This window comes from Sander lucioperca, chromosome 8, assembly GCF_008315115.2.
Source record: "Sander lucioperca isolate FBNREF2018 chromosome 8, SLUC_FBN_1.2, whole genome shotgun sequence".
NCBI lineage: Eukaryota > Metazoa > Chordata > Actinopteri > Perciformes > Percidae > Sander > Sander lucioperca.
In genome coordinates this window covers 32,295,674-32,316,106 of record NC_050180.1, presented here as the reverse complement: position 1 = coordinate 32,316,106, position 20,433 = coordinate 32,295,674, and the positions used below count along the sequence as shown (strand labels likewise).

General features: G+C 43.1%; 1 protein-coding gene across 6 annotated transcripts in view; it reads left to right on the top strand.

Annotated features, from left to right (window-relative positions):
- The window catches only part of LOC116053036 (diacylglycerol kinase beta), a 133,887-nt gene that overhangs the window by 82,551 nt on the left and 30,903 nt on the right, over window positions 1-20,433 (top strand). For all 6 annotated transcript variants that reach the window (XM_036004675.1, XM_036004674.1, XM_036004676.1 and 3 more), the window contains 2 exons: window positions 341-405; window positions 12,577-12,667. In XM_036004675.1, coding sequence (XP_035860568.1) covers window positions 341-405; window positions 12,577-12,667 — 156 coding nt within the window. The remainder of the gene's footprint in view (window positions 1-340; window positions 406-12,576; window positions 12,668-20,433) is intronic.

Below are 20,433 nucleotides of genomic sequence, written 5' to 3'. Positions count from 1 at the left end.
CAAAACTGGACTGTAGCACTAATCAGGACTCTCAGACATGGGCAGAAGACAAAATTAAAATCACATGCTTGCAGACGCTTGCAGCTACACAGACGCAGAGAGAATAATTTGGCTTTGAGACAAACACCATAATTGGCCTTTAATTCACTAAACACATTTGGATGAATGTCTTGTGTTTTTAATGCAATAATGCTTGTTCTAAAAGTGAGAGATGGTTGAACTTATCTGAAGTGTAACATCTTTTTACGTTTACCTTATTTGACCTACAGCAATCTGTGATAATGTGTAGGTTTTACTGAAGTCCTGCAGCTAATGATGTCTCTTCTTTTCTTTGCTGCAGGATGCCTCCATCGCCCATCGCTTTCATCTGATGCGAGAAAAGCACCCTGAGAAGTTCAACAGCAGGTGAGAGAAAAGGATATTTTAAAAAGCACTGAGCCGTCGATGAGGCGGATACTGTTATATCAGAAAGACTGATAGCCTTCCCTGCTCCAACGTCCTGACACCATTAGCTAACGAGCAACCTCACAACCAACTGGTGACCTCGCACTTTAATCTGGAAATCCGATATCACACTGGGCCGCAATCGTCAGCAATCAATAAGAACAAAACTTGCCTGCATAGTGGAATCAATATATTGGCTGTGCCTCGATTGTGTTAAAGCTGAACTGAGCAATGATGTGAGAGGATGTGAAGGCCAACTGGGCCGGAGCCATGGTTTCAAATCCATGCTTGAACGTTGACCGTCAAGCCACTAAAGCTGTGTGGAAATGAACACCTCTGCTGAAGTGTTTAATTTGTTAATGATAACATTGACGAGACAGCACCGCAGTCATTTAACGCTGACTGTGGCGATACCAACATGCAAAACACTAAAACGTATTTGAACAAAAACTTTCTTTATTTGCATTGCCTTCCACCTTTTCTTCACACTCTCTCTCTCTCTCTCTCTCTCTCTCTCTCTCTCTCTCTCTCTCTCTCTCTCTCTCTCCCCGTCTCTGTACTCGTACCGGTTCTGGATGTTGCTTAACGCTGCTTTCTGCTGATTGGCTCTCATAACGGGCCGTATGGATGGCACGCTGCCATGAGTCCATGAGGCTAATGTCTGATTACTCCACATTTGTGCTGCGTTCCTGTGGTGTCCAAATAATCGGAAAAGTGAATTCCTAAAGAATATCGCCGGCCTCGTCTTTAAAAAAATAAACATTAACAACCCTCAGCCCCAAAAGCAATAACATCCACAAATATGAGTTGTTGGGGAAACACCACCTTTGATGTCTCCCTGCTTTCATTTCCAGCAGCCTTTGCTGTGGCCACACTTCTCCCTGACGACTCATTCAGATGCACACAGACAACAAACAGCAACAGTAGGCACGCACCTTCAGTAGACAGCTACTCTAGCCCTGAGGTGAATCACTGCTGATGAGTTAAGGTGCTGTCTGTTGTCTTCGCTGTAGCCCGAGGCCGTGGGATGTTTGTGTGTTTGTGGATGTGGTAATGCTCTTAGGTCAGAAAGCAGTGTGTCAGAAAGCAGGTTTAGTGAAAACTGTGTGTGTGTGTGTGTGTTAACCCTGAGATGAGGGAAACTCTGGATTTCCGTTTCAGAAAGGGAGGTTAGTTAAACCTGAGAGAGAGGGGTCTGTGAACCTAACCTGGTCGGGAGCAGGTTTTCTTCAAGAAACCTCGAGTTTCTCTCAGTCTCCTCCCTCTGACACAGCTCTCTTTAAAGCGTAACTCTCGCCAAAATGCAACCTAGCGTCTTTTTGTGAATGTACCCGAGTGAAACGTTCGTTTAAAAGCATAATTAGGACAGAAACGTCACTTTTAAGATTTACCGTATTCTCGTTTTCGGTCAAATGGCCTTTTGAATGGGAGTGCTAGGGACACTACTATGATAGCCACGTCCACATGTACCAAAATTATCTTTTTTTCCCCCCATCTTCCCTGGCATTGTTTCAAGAATAGTAACGTCCAAACGGATCAATTTGTAAATGACTCAACACGCTACTTCATATGCCAGGCCTATAGGTGGCGCTGTTTCTGCTACAGAAATTCACCAAAAAACGGAGAAGAGGCGGAGCATGCATAAAGCTTGCGCACTGTATACAAAGAGACAGTAGAAGAAGAAACCAAACACAAGCTAGCTAGCTATATGCTACAGTGCCGTGTCATTGTGGGCATTAGGACGGATTCATGTTTATGTAGGTGTTGTTGTTATGAGACGTCGTCGCGGGGTAAGAGGTCGAAGGCTAGAGGTCGAGGGGTGTGGCGATGACGTCATCGATACGCAAGTATGCGGCTTCGCGAGGGCGGCGTTTTCGAATTTTTTCACCCTGGGACCAGGTTTCAAAAAAGTGCGTCTTCAGGCAGTGCGTTTACAGGATTCGTTTGGGCGATTGGCCAAAACGATGCAAAACATGTGCGTTTGCACCAAAAAGCGTTTCCGTGTGGATGGCCCCTCAGAGTTTGTTAAACCTCCTTCCTGAAACGGGCCCCAGGTGTCTCAAAGCGAACCTGTATGCAAAGCGTGCATGCAGACCTGCACCAGTCATTTGCTTAAAAGCATCTCTGTGTAAACTGTACACTGTGTGCTTAAGCAAGAAAATGAGCACAAATCACTGAGAGCTCTGGAGGTTTGAATTCCCAATTTAACAGTTACAGTGGCCAAAGACGAACACAACGTGTACTTTTACTGCATTGGAATACTCAGTAAAGTGTAAAAACTTGTTTTGCAGGCTACCCACTCACTTGGGAACTGAGTCTCTGTGCAGCTCTCGTATGTTTGGCCGCTTCATGTTGTTTGCATGATGACAACAACATGTATGCCGCTGCCTCCCTCCACAGCTAATTAGTCTACTTCATTCTATAATTAATGCTTAAGTCTTCATCCCGAGCCCCATGTATTTTTTCCAGGATCACAATCAGAAGGAAGAGAGGGTGATGAAAGATAAAAGAAAGACACCTCTCTGCTCTGGGGACTCTCTCTCTCTCTCTCTCTCTCTCTCTCTCTCTCTCTCTCTCTCTCTCTCTCTCTCTCTCTCTCTCTATCTCTTTGATCCATTAAACAGCCAACAGTTAAAAGATGCAAAGCATTATGTGGAGAGACATACTCAGCACACATACTGTAAACTCAGAGGTTAAACCCAGTATGCTATAGAGCTCTTTCTTCTCTACAAAATGTGCTTCACTGCTTCAAACTATTATATAACTTCTATTTTGCTGCATCGCTGTGTGAGCCACTCATGGCTCCGATCCAACTGCATTGATACTCAAAACAACATCTTTACAATAACAACATTTGTCTTCTGTTAGTTTTCCTCTTTAGTACTTCCACGGAGTAACAGACAGCTAATGGACAACTGTAACTGTTGTTGTCTGACTGATGTTTTGGCACTGTAAATATATCCGTCCTTATTTTTTTTTTTTTATTTACAGCGATTTGATTTGAAAGAAGTCAGTGTGTAGAACGAGCTGTTTTTTTTTCTCTGCGGGCGTGCAGATGATACATCACCTTTGACCTAGTGAGAAAGGCCCATAGCCACATGTAGCACTGAGTGCTCTATTGTCCTCCCTGCCACTCAACAGTCCCACATTGTGTGCATGTGTGTGTCTCTCTCACACATACTCACACCACACACCATCCCCCGCTTGTCTACTAGCGCATACGGCCTACCCCCTCAGTGTCACCCTCCCATCCCGCGCCTGTTGGGACAGAGGGGATGTGTGACTCCTGACACCTCAACCCACCAGCATCTAATGGTCACAGTAGCCAGACCTCCATGAGCCCAAAGCCCAGGTGTTAATGACTTCTCACAGTGTGGACAATGCTGTCTTTCTGTTTGTGAATGTGTGTGTCGTCCTAAGTGAGGGAGTTTTCAGAGAAGAATAATTGGTTTTTGAAGTGTTAAAAGAGTAGGGGGGAAGAATAGTTTTTGGAAATGCATCTTTCTCTTCCGGGTTTGGCTCAGACCCCCAGGAAGTGTCTATTCTACTGTCTACTTTATTCCCTTATAATGCCCATATTTAATGCTGTCTTTTTTTAAACTTTATCCTTGCACTGCTATATAGTTTTTATATTACTATATCTACATTATTCTCTTATATTGTCCATATTTAATGCTGGTCTCTAGACTTTATCCTTGCACTATTGGACTTATTTGCACTACCACCATGACACACACTCTCACAGAGCACCTTACCATGCAGACTGAATCACAGGGTCAGTCCCTGCCCTGTCACTGCAAGCATCTCATGCTTATACATCCCTTAGTGCGTTCATGTGGATTTTAGTCTCACTCTATTATTTTATTTAGTATCTTTTCTTTTTTTGTCCATGTTATTGTTGTGGATTTGTTATTTTATCATCCTGTTTATGATGTATGTGTATGTTGTGTGTGATGTCTTTAAGCTACCGGGACCTTGAATTTCGCCTTGGGGATCAATAAAGTATCTATCTATCTATCTATCTATCTATCTATCTATCTATCTATCTATCTATCTATCTATCTAGTATCTATCTATCTATCTATCTATCTATCTAAGTGTGCCGGGCTTTGAAGCCAATTTGACATAGCGGCCAAACAAGTGGAATTACAACGTTTGTGTCCGTGATGCCCTCTGGCCCAAAAAGACTTCTTCCCATAGACTTAAATTGGGAAAGAGACGTCTGTAAATCAGTGGATACTTTTTTTTTTTTTTTTTTTTTTTAGCGTGACTCGTTTCACTATCAGAATTATTTGATCCATTCAGTCCCATAACATTTGGATAGTCTAGAAGCGCCGCACGATTAAATCATTTTATCTCTATTCAAGTTAGCAGAGCGCTAACCCGGAAGTAGCCGGCTCGGCCAGCAGAGGTCTCTAGTGTGCCTGCTCTATGGTCCCAAAAGTGCAGAAGCAGCACCGATCATCTGGGTAATTAAATTCTATACACAGTTTTATTATACATCCATGGTCCGGCCTCAAAACTACACTTGTGCAGACTAGGAGACATTTTATCTGAAGATACATGCTGAACATGGCAATACATTACAAGACTCAGTATTTTGATAGAAAATAAATCTAAACGTAAAGAGTACTATGTACACAATCGATTTCTGCCTGGCTCGTCCCAGAAGGAATAGTTTAAAAATGTGATGTGTCTCAAAGAGAGAGGGAAAAACCATCATTGCTCTCTTTGCTTCCTGTTAGACTGATGACATGCGAGCATGCAAGCAAACCGAGTCATGACCTCTGACCCTATTCACCCGCTGAAATCTCTTCAAATAAATGATTGTTTTAGTTGCGTGGCAGTGAAGGAGTACAGTGAACATGTTTTTAAAATGATTTTCATGCCCGGTGTTTGTAAATGTAGTCACCGTTAGCTCTGTTCATAAACTGCTTTGTCAAGCCTAAGGAATAAGGGAGTGACACCTGATTGGATTATCTGAGATCAGAGATCAACACCTTCTCGACCTCTTTCCAAAAAAAACTCCTGGCAGTGTTGTTTTTCCCCTTTTAAGTATTCTGGTGATCAGGTTTGAAAAAAAATCTTTCTTTGTTTGTTCAGCCACAGTGACGTTTATTTATTCCAAACAAACAGCTGTCACTGCTCCTAGAAAATTAAAAGCGTCAGTTTCTCCGGGAAGGGGGACTTTTTTACTGGAAAGTACCTACGGTAACAAAGCAAACACAAAACCTATGATAACAGAAGATAATAGCTACGACTACGGTAATGGACTGAATTCATTTGATATACTTTCTTTCTTCCTTGAATGCAGCTACAAGGAGTTTTTTAACTGCTTATGAAACAGTCGCAATTTAATACTGATGCCTCTATAGTCCCTTTCCGACCGGAGGGATTTTTGCAGTTCCTTGAACATAACGTTCCTAGAACCCTTTTTTTCTCCTGTTCCGACTGGAACAATTTGGGGATTATTAAGTTGCTCTGGCCACAGTCCCTGTAACTCTTTCAGCTCCTACTTCAGAGCATAGTTTTTATGTTTAGTGTATATGTGTTATGTTGTGTTGTGTGTATGTTTGTTAGTTAGATGATTTAGAAGATGTTGTGTGCACTTCTGTATTTGTCTTCATTGTTGTACAGAAATGTTAAGACCCCAGGAAGAATAGCTGCTGCTTTATGTTGTAGCTAATGGGGATCTAAATAAAAAAAGAAAGAAAGAAAGTGGTGGTTAGATGGCTGTGATTATAATAACAAAAGGTCAGTTCCTGTGGCCACTTGGCCAGTGTGAATGCAAATGGTCATGTGGTCTAACGTAAACTCACTGTATTTCGGAAACTTCCGACGCAGGAAGCACAGTAAAAGTCCCATAAAATATAAATGCGTTGAAAGGTAAGCTGGATTGGTTTACCTGTCTCTGGGGGGCGGGTCTTACAAACTAAAGTGTGATTGATACATTTTGGGAAATCCCAAATCATTTGGGATAAATCTGTAGTTCGTAGACACTGCGACTGGTCTGTATATACTCTTTTGTTTGTTTTAAATAGAAATAAAAAATTGGATCACAAAAAAGAAACACTACCGCCTTTGTACACAGGGGCCGCCAAATCAACACAAAATGAAAGTTCCTTGTAGTTGCTTTACATTCTTTAGGCTTTTAAAAATACATATATCCTAATTAACGACCGTTACCTACCGGACCGAATAGCAACGCAGATTTTGGTGCCATTGAAATGCCTGCGCTTCTCTCTGATGCTCCGAAAACGGACGTTAGAGGGAACTGAAACATCGCCGCACGGGACGCTAGTCAACACTACACTTAGCAGCAGCTAACGTTAGCCTACCGTTAGCTAGCAGCTGGAGTAAACACGGTTAAAATGCTGACAGCTAAACGGTGTAAAGTGTGACTGTATTTCACTGGAGAGGCTTCTAACACCAGACGAGTGGTTGTTTTCGCCGTTTTGTGCTCCTTTTTTTTTTAGATCAACTTTTTATTGTTTTATATTTGAACATACAGAACAGACAAATACAATTGAACAAGGTGCTACTTTTTTAAATGTATATATATATATATATAAAAATCTAAATCTATAAATCTTTCGGTTCAGGCACTGTTTTAAAAGTACCGTATCATGTTGATAAGAGCATTAAAATGAGAAAAAATAATGGGACAAAAAGAAATCAAGGGACATTTAGAATTGACAGAAATGTGCGATTAATTGCGATTAATTGCGAGTTAACTATGACATTAATGCGATTAATCGCGATTAAATATTTGAATCGTTTGACAGCACTATTGTAAACACATCATGCTTTTTTGTTTGCTGTAAATGTTGTTACAGAGTGAACTGGACAAATATAATATGTCAGTCTAAGCAAACAGTAGTGGCAGACATAGGCGCTGATACCGTGGGTGCTCAGTATTTTCCGTGGGCCAGACTGCCAGTAGGCTACATTCATTTAAAATTAAACATTGCAGTTGGTGCTAAGTGGAGCGTCTGTCATAGTGTGATTGGTTATGTCGCTGTCAGTCCCCTGCTCCGTATCCTATCCACCAATCACAGCGTCTCTCGGATGAAAACGCCTCTTTAGTGACCCCCCCCTCCATCCCCCCACTATACAGTGCGTGCATGTGCATTAGGTAATCAGAGTGAGACTAAAATGGACAGATTTGTTATTAAAAAAGCAAAACCTAATGATGCAAGTGCATCGACATCCACCACCAGTGCAGAGAGTTCCACCAGTGCCCTGTCAGAAGCAGATAACAACAGGTGGCATTGATTCTTAATTTCCCACGAAGCTGATCGCAGTTACGTGTCAGTTAAACTTTTCATCTCCAATCCTATCTGTATTTGTGAGAAGTGGCGCTGTCCTGAGTTGAAAGATAGCCTACTACTATGGCTTTATTATCGAGTTAATAGGCGTGTGTGTTTGTGTCGGCCTCTGTCCATTTCCTAAGGTTCTGAAATGCAAACATTTTTTTATTACTTTTTTTTTTAAAGGGCGTGCGCCCGTGAGCACCCACGGAGGAAAACATAAATCGGCGCCTATGGTGGCAGATGCTCGGCGGTGGGAAAAAAATCTACTTGGCCCAGCTACTTCTGTTAAGATGTAACAGATAACCATAAATCATGGTGTAACCATAACATTTTTTTTTTTCGATAAATATCTCTTTACATAAGCTTTTTTACTTAATATTACTTCACTTTTACTTATCTTCTTATTTCTTGAACTTGAGCTATGTTACTTTGTAGACTTATTGACAATTAACTTTTTTTCTTACTCAAATGTTTGCCTTAAATTTAACTGTTACTGCAACTTAACAATTTTCCTGAGGGGAGCAATTTTAAGCCCTTAACAGCAAGTGTCTTATGGGCACATCCTTACAGACTTTACCTGATCAATAAATCATGATTATTGTGGAATTCAGCTGACTACACACCATCTACAGTAAAGGCATAGATGGAGATGTTATGCTGAGTTTTATCAATCAATATTTCATATGTTTCAAATGACTACTTGTGTTGCTACGGAGAAAAGGCCAGTCAGAGGCACCCAGGACAGCCTTTTCAAATTCAAAATTCATTGTTGTTGCAACTGGGAACAACACAACTAAGCGTACCATAATGAAATTGAATTATTTTTCACAATCCTGTCGACAGAAAACTCACACAGACAACGCAGGAACTCTTTCGGATGAATTTCAATTTCCACAGAAAGCTCTGCCCACGATGTGTTGTGTGGATCATTGTCATTTATGGTCTTCGGTTTGTCTTTATCCTGGTGTTGCAGCTTCACCATCCGAACATCCACAGGGTTTCCACGGGGTCTTAAAAAGTCTAACATTTCAAAATTTGCTGACGGATTGTGTTCTAGGTCTCAATTTTCCGACGTCCATGCGACGCTACCTCTAATGCTCATTCCGTGGCGTTGTAGTTCTTTCTGTCGCTAGTCCAAATATAATTCTGCTGTATTACGACTACAAATGAGACCAACATGCAACTTATTTTGCAGCCAATCAGGTTTGGTGTTATTGGCGCGAGTCTCTTTCAGATTGTACCACAGACATAAAAGATTTTATTCTTCAGCTTTGGGGAAGTGCAAGTTTAGTGATACTTTTTTTGATTTAGGGTTTAGTTGATGTTGTGATAAAGGTCTTAAATTGCATTCATAATGGTCTTAAAAAGGTCTTAAAGCAACACCAAAGATTCTTTTGTACCTTTAAAATAATGTTTCCAAAATCATTTCAGTGGTTCATCAACTGGTAACAGGGTGAACGGCACTTCTGCATTCACTCTGCGGCCCTCTATCAGCTATAACCGCACTATGCAAGTTTGCCAGATCAGGTAGCGGATCTGTAGTTCGAATGAGATGATAATGGACAATTCCGCTTCCAACCTGTAGGCAGAACGAAGAGGAAAAGTGCTTTGGTGTTGCTTTAAAAAGTCTAAATATTTGACTTGGTGAAACCTGCAGAAACTCTGATCCATATAGAGGTTGTATTTGCCTCTCAGTGGTGGATGAGGGTGGTTCCATATCACATGAAAAAAAAGTGACGTCAAAACTCAACCTCTATATCTTAATGTGAGATGAATGAGAGAGATGAGGGTGAGGAAGAGGAGGGGCAGGAAAGAGGTGGTGGGGTCACAAGGCCACTGCACATATTGGGGATTAAAGGAGATGCTTATCTGCAGGGAGGGGTAGCAAGGGGCACAATGGGGGAGAGATGGCTGGATACAGTAGCTGGAGAGCTTTGGAGCCCCAAGCTTTTCCTGAACAGTGTTTTTATAACAACATGGTTCCACCTTCCACCGTATTATAGAGGCTAGCTCTGTTTTCTTTCAGGCTGCATGTGACTCCCCCAGGTCTTTGAAATTCTCTTTTGAAAGAGACGAGTTATCTTACAAACCGACTGTATTCATTAAAGATGAATAGAATTTATAAGGACTCTGCTTTGTTCGGGAAACAGCCATAACACACTTAACTGGAGTGTAAAAATGGGATAAAAACATGTCATAATTGGAATAAATACCCTCATTTATTTAAGATTTGTTAACAGCCTTTTTGTTCCAGCATTTCACTAGTTTTGGTGCATAAACATGGGAATAATGGAGGAAAGGCTTATGGAAGTAGTGTGTCTCCCTGCTGCACTCTGTGTCCATACGACAGCGTAGAAACATGAGTTAATTGCATTTTTTTTTACAGACCGTCTCAAGTGGAAGCAGCTTAATGAGGTTAGGCAGCGTGCCTCATTGAAAATCGCAACTGTTCCTAATTGTGATCTCAAATATGCTCATAATCCCCTGATTTGACAGCGGCAGAGGTTTCTGGGGAGGTACTAAGGTGAAAGAGAGCGAACAAGGGACAAAAAGACAATTAGCAGGGAGGAAAAACATGTGAAGTGCAGCGGCTTAAAAGACATTCAGGCTACATTTTAAGTCAAATAAACAGTTCTGAATTATTGAAATGCTTGGTTTGACGTCTGTTGTACAGTTTAAGTTCATGTTGAGTTTTATCTCCTGAATTATTTCAGTGTGCACGAGTGAAACCTTTCAAACTGTGCACCGCTTACTTTGAGTTGTGTCATATTTAAATGTCCTCTTCTTGTTCTCGGTGCAAAGGTGGCACATTGTTTGATTGATTGATTGATTGATTGATTGATTAATTGATTTCATTTGATGACTAAACACATACATCACTGCATTGCAGTCATTATATATACGTTAAAAGTCACAGACGATAAAAACACAATTAACACATCTAGAAGACAGCAACTGCAGACAATACAATCAACATATAAATAGCAGGCGGTGGGGAAGCTATGTAAAACATGCTCTTGTTTTCTTGATCAAACAAATTAAAAGATTTCAATAAAATCCTTTCTTAGAGCCACTTTAATGTATTGTATTGTAATGTATTAATGTTATTTTGTGAAATACTCAGTGTCAGATTAGTGGGCATATCATTCCACTGTATTGATGCATTGTAGACTAATGTGTTTTTGCCAATAACATTACCCTGGCACTGGTATACCCACATGTTACCGATCTGTTGTGTCAATAGCTGTGTTGTCAGTATCAGCAGCATGTCCATATTATGACATGATCATTTGTAGAGTGATGCAGGCTGTGTCAGTTATGTTTTTCAGGTATTTTGGACGTGACAGACGTGGCCAGAGGCATCATGTTTTCGGGTTATCTGTCCAAACGTACGTCTGTACGTCCCATTCTTCTGAACGCGATATCTCAGAAACACCTTGAGGGAATTTCTTAGGATAAAATGTTCAAATGTCTTTGAACAGAGACGGAGGTTATGATTGCCACTTAGCCTTAGGACAGCCTCACAGAGCTGCTGGCATAGCTGTAGGCACTTGTTTTTTATCACTCATTTTGACACTTTGAACCTTAGATTCAGTTGGTGTGAAGTGTGGTGGGAAGAGGGTGGCAGTGCCGTCTTTAAAGAACTACAAATCCATATGATTGCTTTTGGCACAGGTTCAACAGTGTCTTTGCTCACTCTTGGAAAGGTTCAAATAAAAAAACTTTAGATAACTTACAGAGACAAACCAACATTGCAGGACCGCTGATTGCGAATTATGATTCTTCTCCTTTTCGTGACAGATTTCCACAGTTACCTTCAGTTCTCTTCAGATAGCGAACCAGTTGTTTCTCCATCCATTCCTCACTGTTAAAAACTCATTTCACCTTGACTGTAAACTGTGTTGTTCAGCCACTGTCCAGTCCCAAAACTACAACAAATGATATCAGGATATAAACAGAGCCGCATCAATCAGGTCACCTCTGACAAATCCTCTGCATGGCAGAAGTCAACCATTGCTCAGTCAGTCCTGTGGGTTGCTTTGAGTGTTGCCAATCACAATAATATTTACCGTGATCGCACCCCAGCAATGTTCCACCCTGTGTCTCCTCCAGAGGCAATGTTGACGTTTCAACTCTTTGCACTGAGGCGACTTTGTGGATTGTTTTGATGAAAGAGCAGCAGGGCGCCTTTTTGACAGATGGCGGTGTTAACTTTCTGTGCTTCAGTATGTGTCACCTCCAACTGTGCAATATGTCATCTCTATTCATTCGCACCTTACTCATCTGTATATCTGTGTTTATATACTGTCTGTTTATATAAGGTTGTTTATTGTGTAAATACGTTTGTTTTATTACTATTATTATTATAACTAATTTTATTCTATTTTTCCATTTCCTATAGTTTATGAATATTTTTTCTCCTATGTCTAATTAATGTGTATTTGTGTTATTCTGATGTGTGTACATTTTTCTTTTGAGCTGCTGTAGCACAGGAATTTCCCCAGTGTGGGATTAATAAAGTCTATTTTATCTTATCTTCATAAATCAATGCCGCCAGGGCCCGTGTCTAAACTTTAAGGCTTTAGGGTGCATCGATGGAGCTTTGACCTCTGTGGTCACACAGCCGCTAGCCGTCCTGAGCTGTCACATCCAAAATGTGACACGACTCAAGGCATCAGATAGCTTCAATATGTGTCCACTGCACCCGAAACAAATCCCGCTGTAGGCTCACAACACTGTACTCGTGCAAGTTAGGATTGGGCATATTGTCTAATGTCAAAAAACATGTCTGTTCTCTGTTTGCCCTCTCGCTCCTCAGAATGAAGAACAAGCTCTGGTACTTTGAGTTTGGCACCACTGAGACCATATCTGCCACCTGCAAGAAACTTAACGAATGCATAGAAGTCGAGGTGAGTCACAGTCTGATCAAAAAGTGATTGGTTGTTTTACTGACAGAAATCAGAAAACATATCTTTCTACACAAGAATATACCATATTTGATGCAACAACAAACAAAAAAACACTACATGTCAACAAGTTTGCTTTTCTCTCTTTTCGCTGAAAGACTTTTAAGATGCTATTCTTTTATGTGCTGCAGAGATTTACAACAAAGCAGTTTTCTCATATTAATGAGATGGGCTATTCATAGCACACCATCAGATTAATGCTCCATAAAGTCACTGATTGCCTCATTCTGTCATACAGCGCTGTATAATCTGTCACCTGGATGCTTTAGGTACAGCAAGACTCACTCAGCAAGCGTTTCATCCCAAAGGGTTCATGCCCAACACTTTTCATTGATTAAAAAAAATCCAATTTGACCATCTTTGGAATCTTTTTTTGTAATATTTATTGTCAGACAATAATATTCAAGATTTCATTAGTTACCTGCTTTGAATGTTATCAGCCGAAGGAATCGGCGTTATCAGTTGTTATCACTACCGATATGAGGCGGTATGGCCCTACTCTGGCTCCCTGTTGGCTCAGTAGGCCGTTATCATCGATTGGTAAGTTGGATCACCCATCTGTGTCAATATTGCACTCTTGGATTGGTGTATGGGTCAAACAAACAGGACTTTCACCCGGGAGACGAGTTTGTGTCCCGTGTGAAACCAAACGTCAACATTTATCTTTTTTAGTGTGTAGTTTCTGTTGCCCCCATGAGGAATTCTAAGTAATGACAACAAAATTGTCGGCGCGTCCACATGATACAAGCCTTCCGTGATTGCGCACCATTGCTAGTAGCCAAGGAGGACATGGAGGATTAAAAAAACACGATAGACTCTTCAGAAGAGGTCATTATCTTTACTCAAGCTTCTGCGCTGGAAAGTCACCAGACGCCACAATCTTCTGAACATAGTCATACTGAGAAATACAGATAGAGTTGTGTGGAGCTGATAGTCTTAATTAGCTTTATAGCAACTCATTTGGCAATGGCTTGGATGTAATGGACGTTCATTAATATCAAAAAGTTACGCACTAAAGCTTTAAACTACGTAGGCTACATAAATTAACTTTCTTACGTAATCTATTTATGGTAGTTAGTATTTTAACCTACACCACGATCTTTTCCCTAAAACTAACAAAGTAGTTTTTGTGCCTAAACGTAACCAAATTGTGACCGTTTTACAACGTTAACTGCGTGTTTAAAACTGCGGCCATTAGGTTCTGTGGTTTAGATATGAGGAGGGAAAACGCTCCGGTCGTATTAGAGGGTTGGAAGAACATGTCACTCAGTGCAACAATGTGTCTCATTGATCCATCCATCCATCTTCGTCCGCTTATCCGGTCTCGGGTCGCGGGGGTAGCAGCTCCAGCAGGGGACCCCAAACTTCCCTTTCCCGAGCCACATTAACCAGCTCCGACTGGGGGATCCCGAGGCGTTCCCAGGCCAGGTTGGAGATATAATCCCTCCACCTAGTCCTGGGTCTTCCCCGAGGCCTCCTCCCAGCTGGACGTGCCTGGAACACCTCCCTAGGGAGGCGCCCAGGGGGCATCCTTACCAGATGCCCGAACCACCTCAACTGGCTCCTTTCGACGCGAAGGAGCAGCGGCTCTACTCCGAGCTCCTCACGGATGACTGAGCTTCTCACCCTATCTCTAAGGGAGACTCCAGCCACCCTCCTGAGGAAACCCATTTTGGCTGCTTGTACCCTGGATCTCGTTCTTTCGGTCATGACCCAACCTTCATCTGGCTCAGCTCTCAATTGAATGTAATACCGCACCCGCTGCGCCGATTTTCCGACCAATCTCCCGCTCCATTGTTCCCTCACTCGCGAACAAGACTCCAAGGTACTTGAACTCCTTCACTTGGGGTAAGGACTCATTCCCTGCCTGGAGAAAGCACTCCATCGGTTTCCTGCTGAGAACCATGGCCTCCGATTTAGAGGTGCTGATCCTCATCCCAGCCGCTTCACACTCGGCTGCGAACCGATCCAGTGAGTGCTGAAGGTCACAGGCCGATGATGCCATCAGGACCACATCATCTGCAAAAAGCAGCGATGAGATCCCCAGCCCACCGAACTGCAACCCCTCTCCACCCCGACTACGCCTCGATATCCTGTCCATAAATACTACAAACAGGATTGGTGACAAAGCGCAGCCCTGGCGGAGGCCAACTCTCACCTGAAACGAGTCCGACTTACTGCCGAGAACCCGGACACAGCTCTCACTTTGGTTGTACAGAGATTGGATGGCCCTGAGAAGGGACCCCCTCACCCCATACTCCCGCAGCACCTCCCACAGTATCTCCCGGGGGACCCGGTCATACGCCTTCTCCAGATCCACAAAGCACATGTAGACCGGTTGGGCATACTCCCAGGCTCCCTCCAGGATCCTTGCGAGAGTAAAGATCTGATCCGTTGTTCCACGACCAGGACGGAATCCGCATTGTTCCTCTTCAACCTGAGGTTCGACTATTGACCGAACCCTCCTTTCCAGCACCTTGGAGAAGACTTTACCAGGGAGGCTGAGAAGTGTGATACCCCTATAATTGGCACACACCCTCTGGTCCCCCTTTTTGAAAAGGGGAACCACCACCCCGGTCTGCCACTCCTTAGGCACCGTCCCAGACTTCCACGCAATGTTGAAGAGGCATGTCAACCAAGACAACCCCTCCACACCCAGAGCTTTAAGCATTTCTGGACGGATCTCATCAATCCCTGGGGCTTTGCCACTGTGTTGTTGTTTAACTACCTCAGCAACTTCCACCAGGGAAATTGACGACAATCCCCCATCATCCTCCAGCTCTGCCTCTACCATAGAGGGCGTATTAGTCGGATTTAGGAGTTCCTCAAAGTGCTCCTTCCACCGCCCTATTACCTCCTCAGTTGAGGTCAACAGCGTCCCATCCTTACTGTACACAGCTTGGATGGTTCCCCGCTTCCCCCTCCTGAGGTGGCGAACGGTTTTCCAGAAGCACCTTGGTGCCGACCGAAAGTCCTTCTCCCACACCCGCTGCTTTGCCTCTTTCACGGCAGAGGCTGCAGCCCTTCGGGCCCTTCGGTACCTTGCCACTGCCTCCGGAGTCCTCTGGGATAACATATCCCGGAAAGACTCCTTCTTCAGTCGGATGGCTTCCCTGACCACCGGTGTCCACCACGGTGTTCGTGGGTTACCGCCCCTTGAGGCACCTAAGACCCTAAGACCACAGCTCCTCGCCGCAGCTTCAGCAATGGAAACTTTGAACATTGTCCACTCGGGTTCAATGCCCCCAGCCTCCACAGGGATGCACGAAAAGCTCCGCCGGAGGTGTGAGTTGAAAGTCTGTCGGACAGGGGCCTCCTCCAGACGTTCCCAATTTACCCGCACTACCCGTTTGGGCTTACCAGGTCTGTCCAGAGTCTTCCCCCACCCCCTGACCCAACTCACCACCAGATGGTGATCGGTTGACAGCTCTGCCCCTCTCTTCACCTGAGTGTCCAAAACATACGGCCTCAGATCAGATGAAACGATTATAAAATCGATCATTGACCTTTGGCCTAGGGTGCTCTGGTACCAAGTACACTTATGAGCATCCCTATGTTCGAACATGGTGTTCGTTATAGACAATCCATGACTAGCACAGAAGTCCAACAACAAACAACCACTCTGGTTTAGATCAGGGAGGCCGTTCCTCCCAATCACACCTCTCCATGTGTCTCCATCATTACCCACGTGCGCGTTGAAGTCCCCCAGCAGAACTATGGAGTCCCCCACTGGAGCCCCATACAGGACTCCACTCAAGGTCTCCAAGAAGGCCGAATACTCCGAACTATTGTTTGTGCATATGCACAAACAACAGTCAGAGTTTTCCCCCCCACAACCCGCAGGCGTAGGGAGGCGACCCTCTCGTCCACCGGGGTAAACTCCAACGTAGCGGCGCTCAGCCGGGGGCTTGTGAGTATCCCCACACCCGCCCGGCGCCTCACACCCTGGGCAACTCCGGAGAAGAAAAGAGTCCAACTCCTATCCAGGAGTATGGTTCCAGAACCGAGACTGTGCGTAGAGGTAAGCCCCACCAGATCTAATCGGTAGCGCTCCACCCCCCGCACCAGTTCCGGCTCCTTCCCCCACAGAGAGGTGACATTCCATGTCCCCAGAGCCAGTGTCTGCTGCCCGGGTCTGGTCTGTTGAGGCCCCTGACCTTCACTGCCACCCATGTGGCAGCGCACCCGACCCCAGCGGTTCCTCCCACAGGTGGTGGGCCCATGGGATGGAGAGATGGATGCCACGTAGCTTTTTCGGGCTGTGCCCGGCCGGGCTCTGTGGCAAACCCGGCCACCAGACGCTCACTGACGAGCCCTCCATCTGGGCCTGGCTCCAGACGGGGGCCCCGGGCTTCCTCCGGGCAGGGTCACTCCATCTCTTCCTCGGTCACTCATAGGGTTTTTGAACTCATTGATGTGTTTGTAATAGTTTTTAGTTAATAATGGAGCTCTGTGGCACAGAGGAAGAAGATGTATCGCACAGGCAATACATGCTAGTATGATTGATTGAACTTATTGTTTAATCCAAGTATGTTTGTGTGTAGCCATTTAGTTCATTCATTAGTATTTCTGATATTTCTCATTGTATGATGTGATACGTTTCTGTGGGCAGTTTTCTAAAAAGATATTTGGATTGTATAACATCTGACTCAGAAAACCTTGTACTTTGTGAGTAATACAGTTATTATAAGTGTCACCTTATGTTTCTCTCTAAGGCAGTCAATACATGAAAGATTTTGCCTGAATTCTTTCTCAATCTCTCTGTGCAGCTGACTGCAAAACAGCTCGTGTTGTGTGTGCGTTGAGGGATGCTGACGTGTTTACCACTCAGAGGCGTATAATTTCCATTTAATGTGACATCATGTCTAATAAGAAACTAGGGGACAAGTGTTTAGACAGGTTGCAAATCATAAGGGTGCTTAGGTAATGTAAAGTGGCAGGAAACCTTTGGAAGGGTGCTAAACCACAGTGTGTAGAAAATAAACACCTCGAGAGCATAGTCAGAGGCAGAAATGGATAGAGAAAGTGCAGTTGTTGTCTTGATAGCTTTTAAAGCAGCTGCATTAACTGTTGGGCTTGTATTACTATGACCTTAAAGAGATAGTTCAGATTTTTTTTAAGTGTGGTTGCATGAGCTACTTCTCCATAGTCAGTGTGTTAGCTACAGTAGATGGCGGTCGGCACGGCCCCAGTTTGGAGAAACAGGCAGGAGTACCGACACGGAAGCTAAGCAATGTACTGCTGTGGACGAGGGCAGCAACTAAACACATTTTAGTTAAACAGTGAAAGGACCTGCTCCTTCCTAACCCATCACTTAGAGCAGAGATCTTCAACAGGGGGGTTTGTGACCCCTAGAGGCCTCAGAGTTAGTGCAACGGGGCTGCCAAATGATGTTAAAAAATAATTTTTTGAAAGTTTCTTTTTTCAAAAATTAAAATGTCTGAAAATATACAATAATATGAATCCAGCATATTATAGCAATTATAAAGTGGCCTATTCGTAAAACATAAAATTAATACACGTATACATTGAAGATAACTTACTACAGGTAAAGTAGCCACTATTGTAGCCGTACAGTTTAGATGAAGGATTCCCTGTGCTTTCCACATATGTTTAACATTAAAACATGATGTATAAATAATATATTAATTTCCATTCATTTTCATCCATCCGGCGTAGTTTAACATGCAACTTCATTTTATACAATATATGTACAGTAGTAGGGGGTCCCTAGCACTCCATCTCTCTTTCTGCTAAGGGGTCCTTGGCCTCCAAAACGTTGAAGACCCCTGACTTTGAGGACCCTGTGGCTGATCACGGTCAAAGCTCTTCTTTGTTCTGGCTACACGGTGGTGCAATGAGCTCTCCACTCAGGTCAGGGCAGCAGAGTCACAGCCCATTAGGGCTGGGTATCGCCAATGATTTCCCAATTTGATTCCAATTCACAAGGTCGCGATTTAATTACATTTACGATTCAATATTAATTAGGTTAGGGAAATTTCACTTACAATACCAATTTTGCTTGGATAACGGGGTTTAAGCTTCACACATCCACATGAAAAGCAGGCCCTCCAAGAAGTGCGCCAGGCTTTGAGGCAAATTGAACATAGTGGCCAAACGGTGGATCCATCCATAGTTAAAAAGGCATATATTAAAAGATGGATTTCGGGATTTCATTAATCGATATAAGATCACTCAAACAAATCAATTTTAATTGGAGAATCGATTATTTTTAACCCAGCCATACTGCCCATCTTCCACCGCAGACTAAAAACTCGCCTTTTGAGACTAGGGGCCGTATGCTAAGCAGGAAGGAGAGATTTTCAGGAGAAGAAACTGATCTGCTCGTGTGTGATGTGAAAGTGTGCGAGCAGATCATATCATAATAATATTTCACATTGTAATATTTTTATTTTTAATCTTTTGCATGTTTGTGTGCTGCTGTGCGTCCCTGTGTGTGTAACAAGCATAGTGTGCGCGCTGTGCATGAGCCTAGGCACATTATACTAATGTGCTGTTAAAATAACAATGAAATGCTGCGTTATTGACTTTAAACCAGGTTATTGTTGGTCAATGGCGCGATCGCTTTCCGCTGCCTCAAGATAGCAATACGCTAAGAATGCACCTGAACACACCTCCCTGTAAGACCAGCACGCCCATGGGCACACAGATGGGCGCAGGTGCATTTGCTATTTAAATAACGTGGGCGCTGGACGTGAAATTGACAGCTGCGTCAGTCTTAAACTAGCAAAGACACTTGCGTCGGGCTTTGCATCAGGCTTTGCTTTGCGTTGCTATGTGCCGGGTGCAAGATAGGGCCCTAAAACATTTACTTATGCTTCTTTAAAGGAAAATCTCTAAGCACTTGTACTCTAGCACTTAACATTTCTTTGATTATTTGTTTATAAGGAATACACTCCCAATTTTGGATGACATCTAACTCTTGCTCCTACATGGTTTGAATACTCTTTATAAGTCACATTGGACAAAAGCATCTGCCAAATGAATATAATGTAATATGATCATGGTGTCTGTCATCCTACAGCTTCAATGCACATATAGGGACATAAATATTTGCATGAAACCTTCATATCTTCTGTAACTTTTTAGCCGCTCCTGTGAAAATGTAGAGCTGCAAAGATTATTTGATTAGTTGTCAACTATTAAATTAATCGCCAACTATTTTGTTAAAGGACAAATCCGGCGCAAAATGAACCTAGGGGTTAATAACACGTGTCCGAGTTTGACCGTTCTCTGGGATATGTTTTCATGCTAATCGAATGTGACCAGTTTTATCACAAACCGCTAATTATCTTATAACGCTAGTCGTCATGGCACGGGTAAAGTAAAAATAAATTGAGTGATAAAGTGATAATGAGGGTCCTGTACCGTTTATGTATACAGGCGGGCGCCATCTTGGAAAAACCAATATGCACGACGAACGACGTGCATATATTTTAATAAACAGATATAATAATGCATTTCCATGTAATTACATTTCACAAATGTAATTCCTATCGACCCATTGGGAAACCACGGACCATGCGAGATTTCAAGTGACAGTTTATGAACGGTACTGTCTTTCTAAACTATCTTTTTAATTTTGAGCCTTGTTAGTGGTATAGAAATAGCGATTTCTTTTTACTTTACCTCTGCCCCGACGACTAGCGTTATAAGGTAATTAGCGGTTTGCGATTAAACTGGTCACA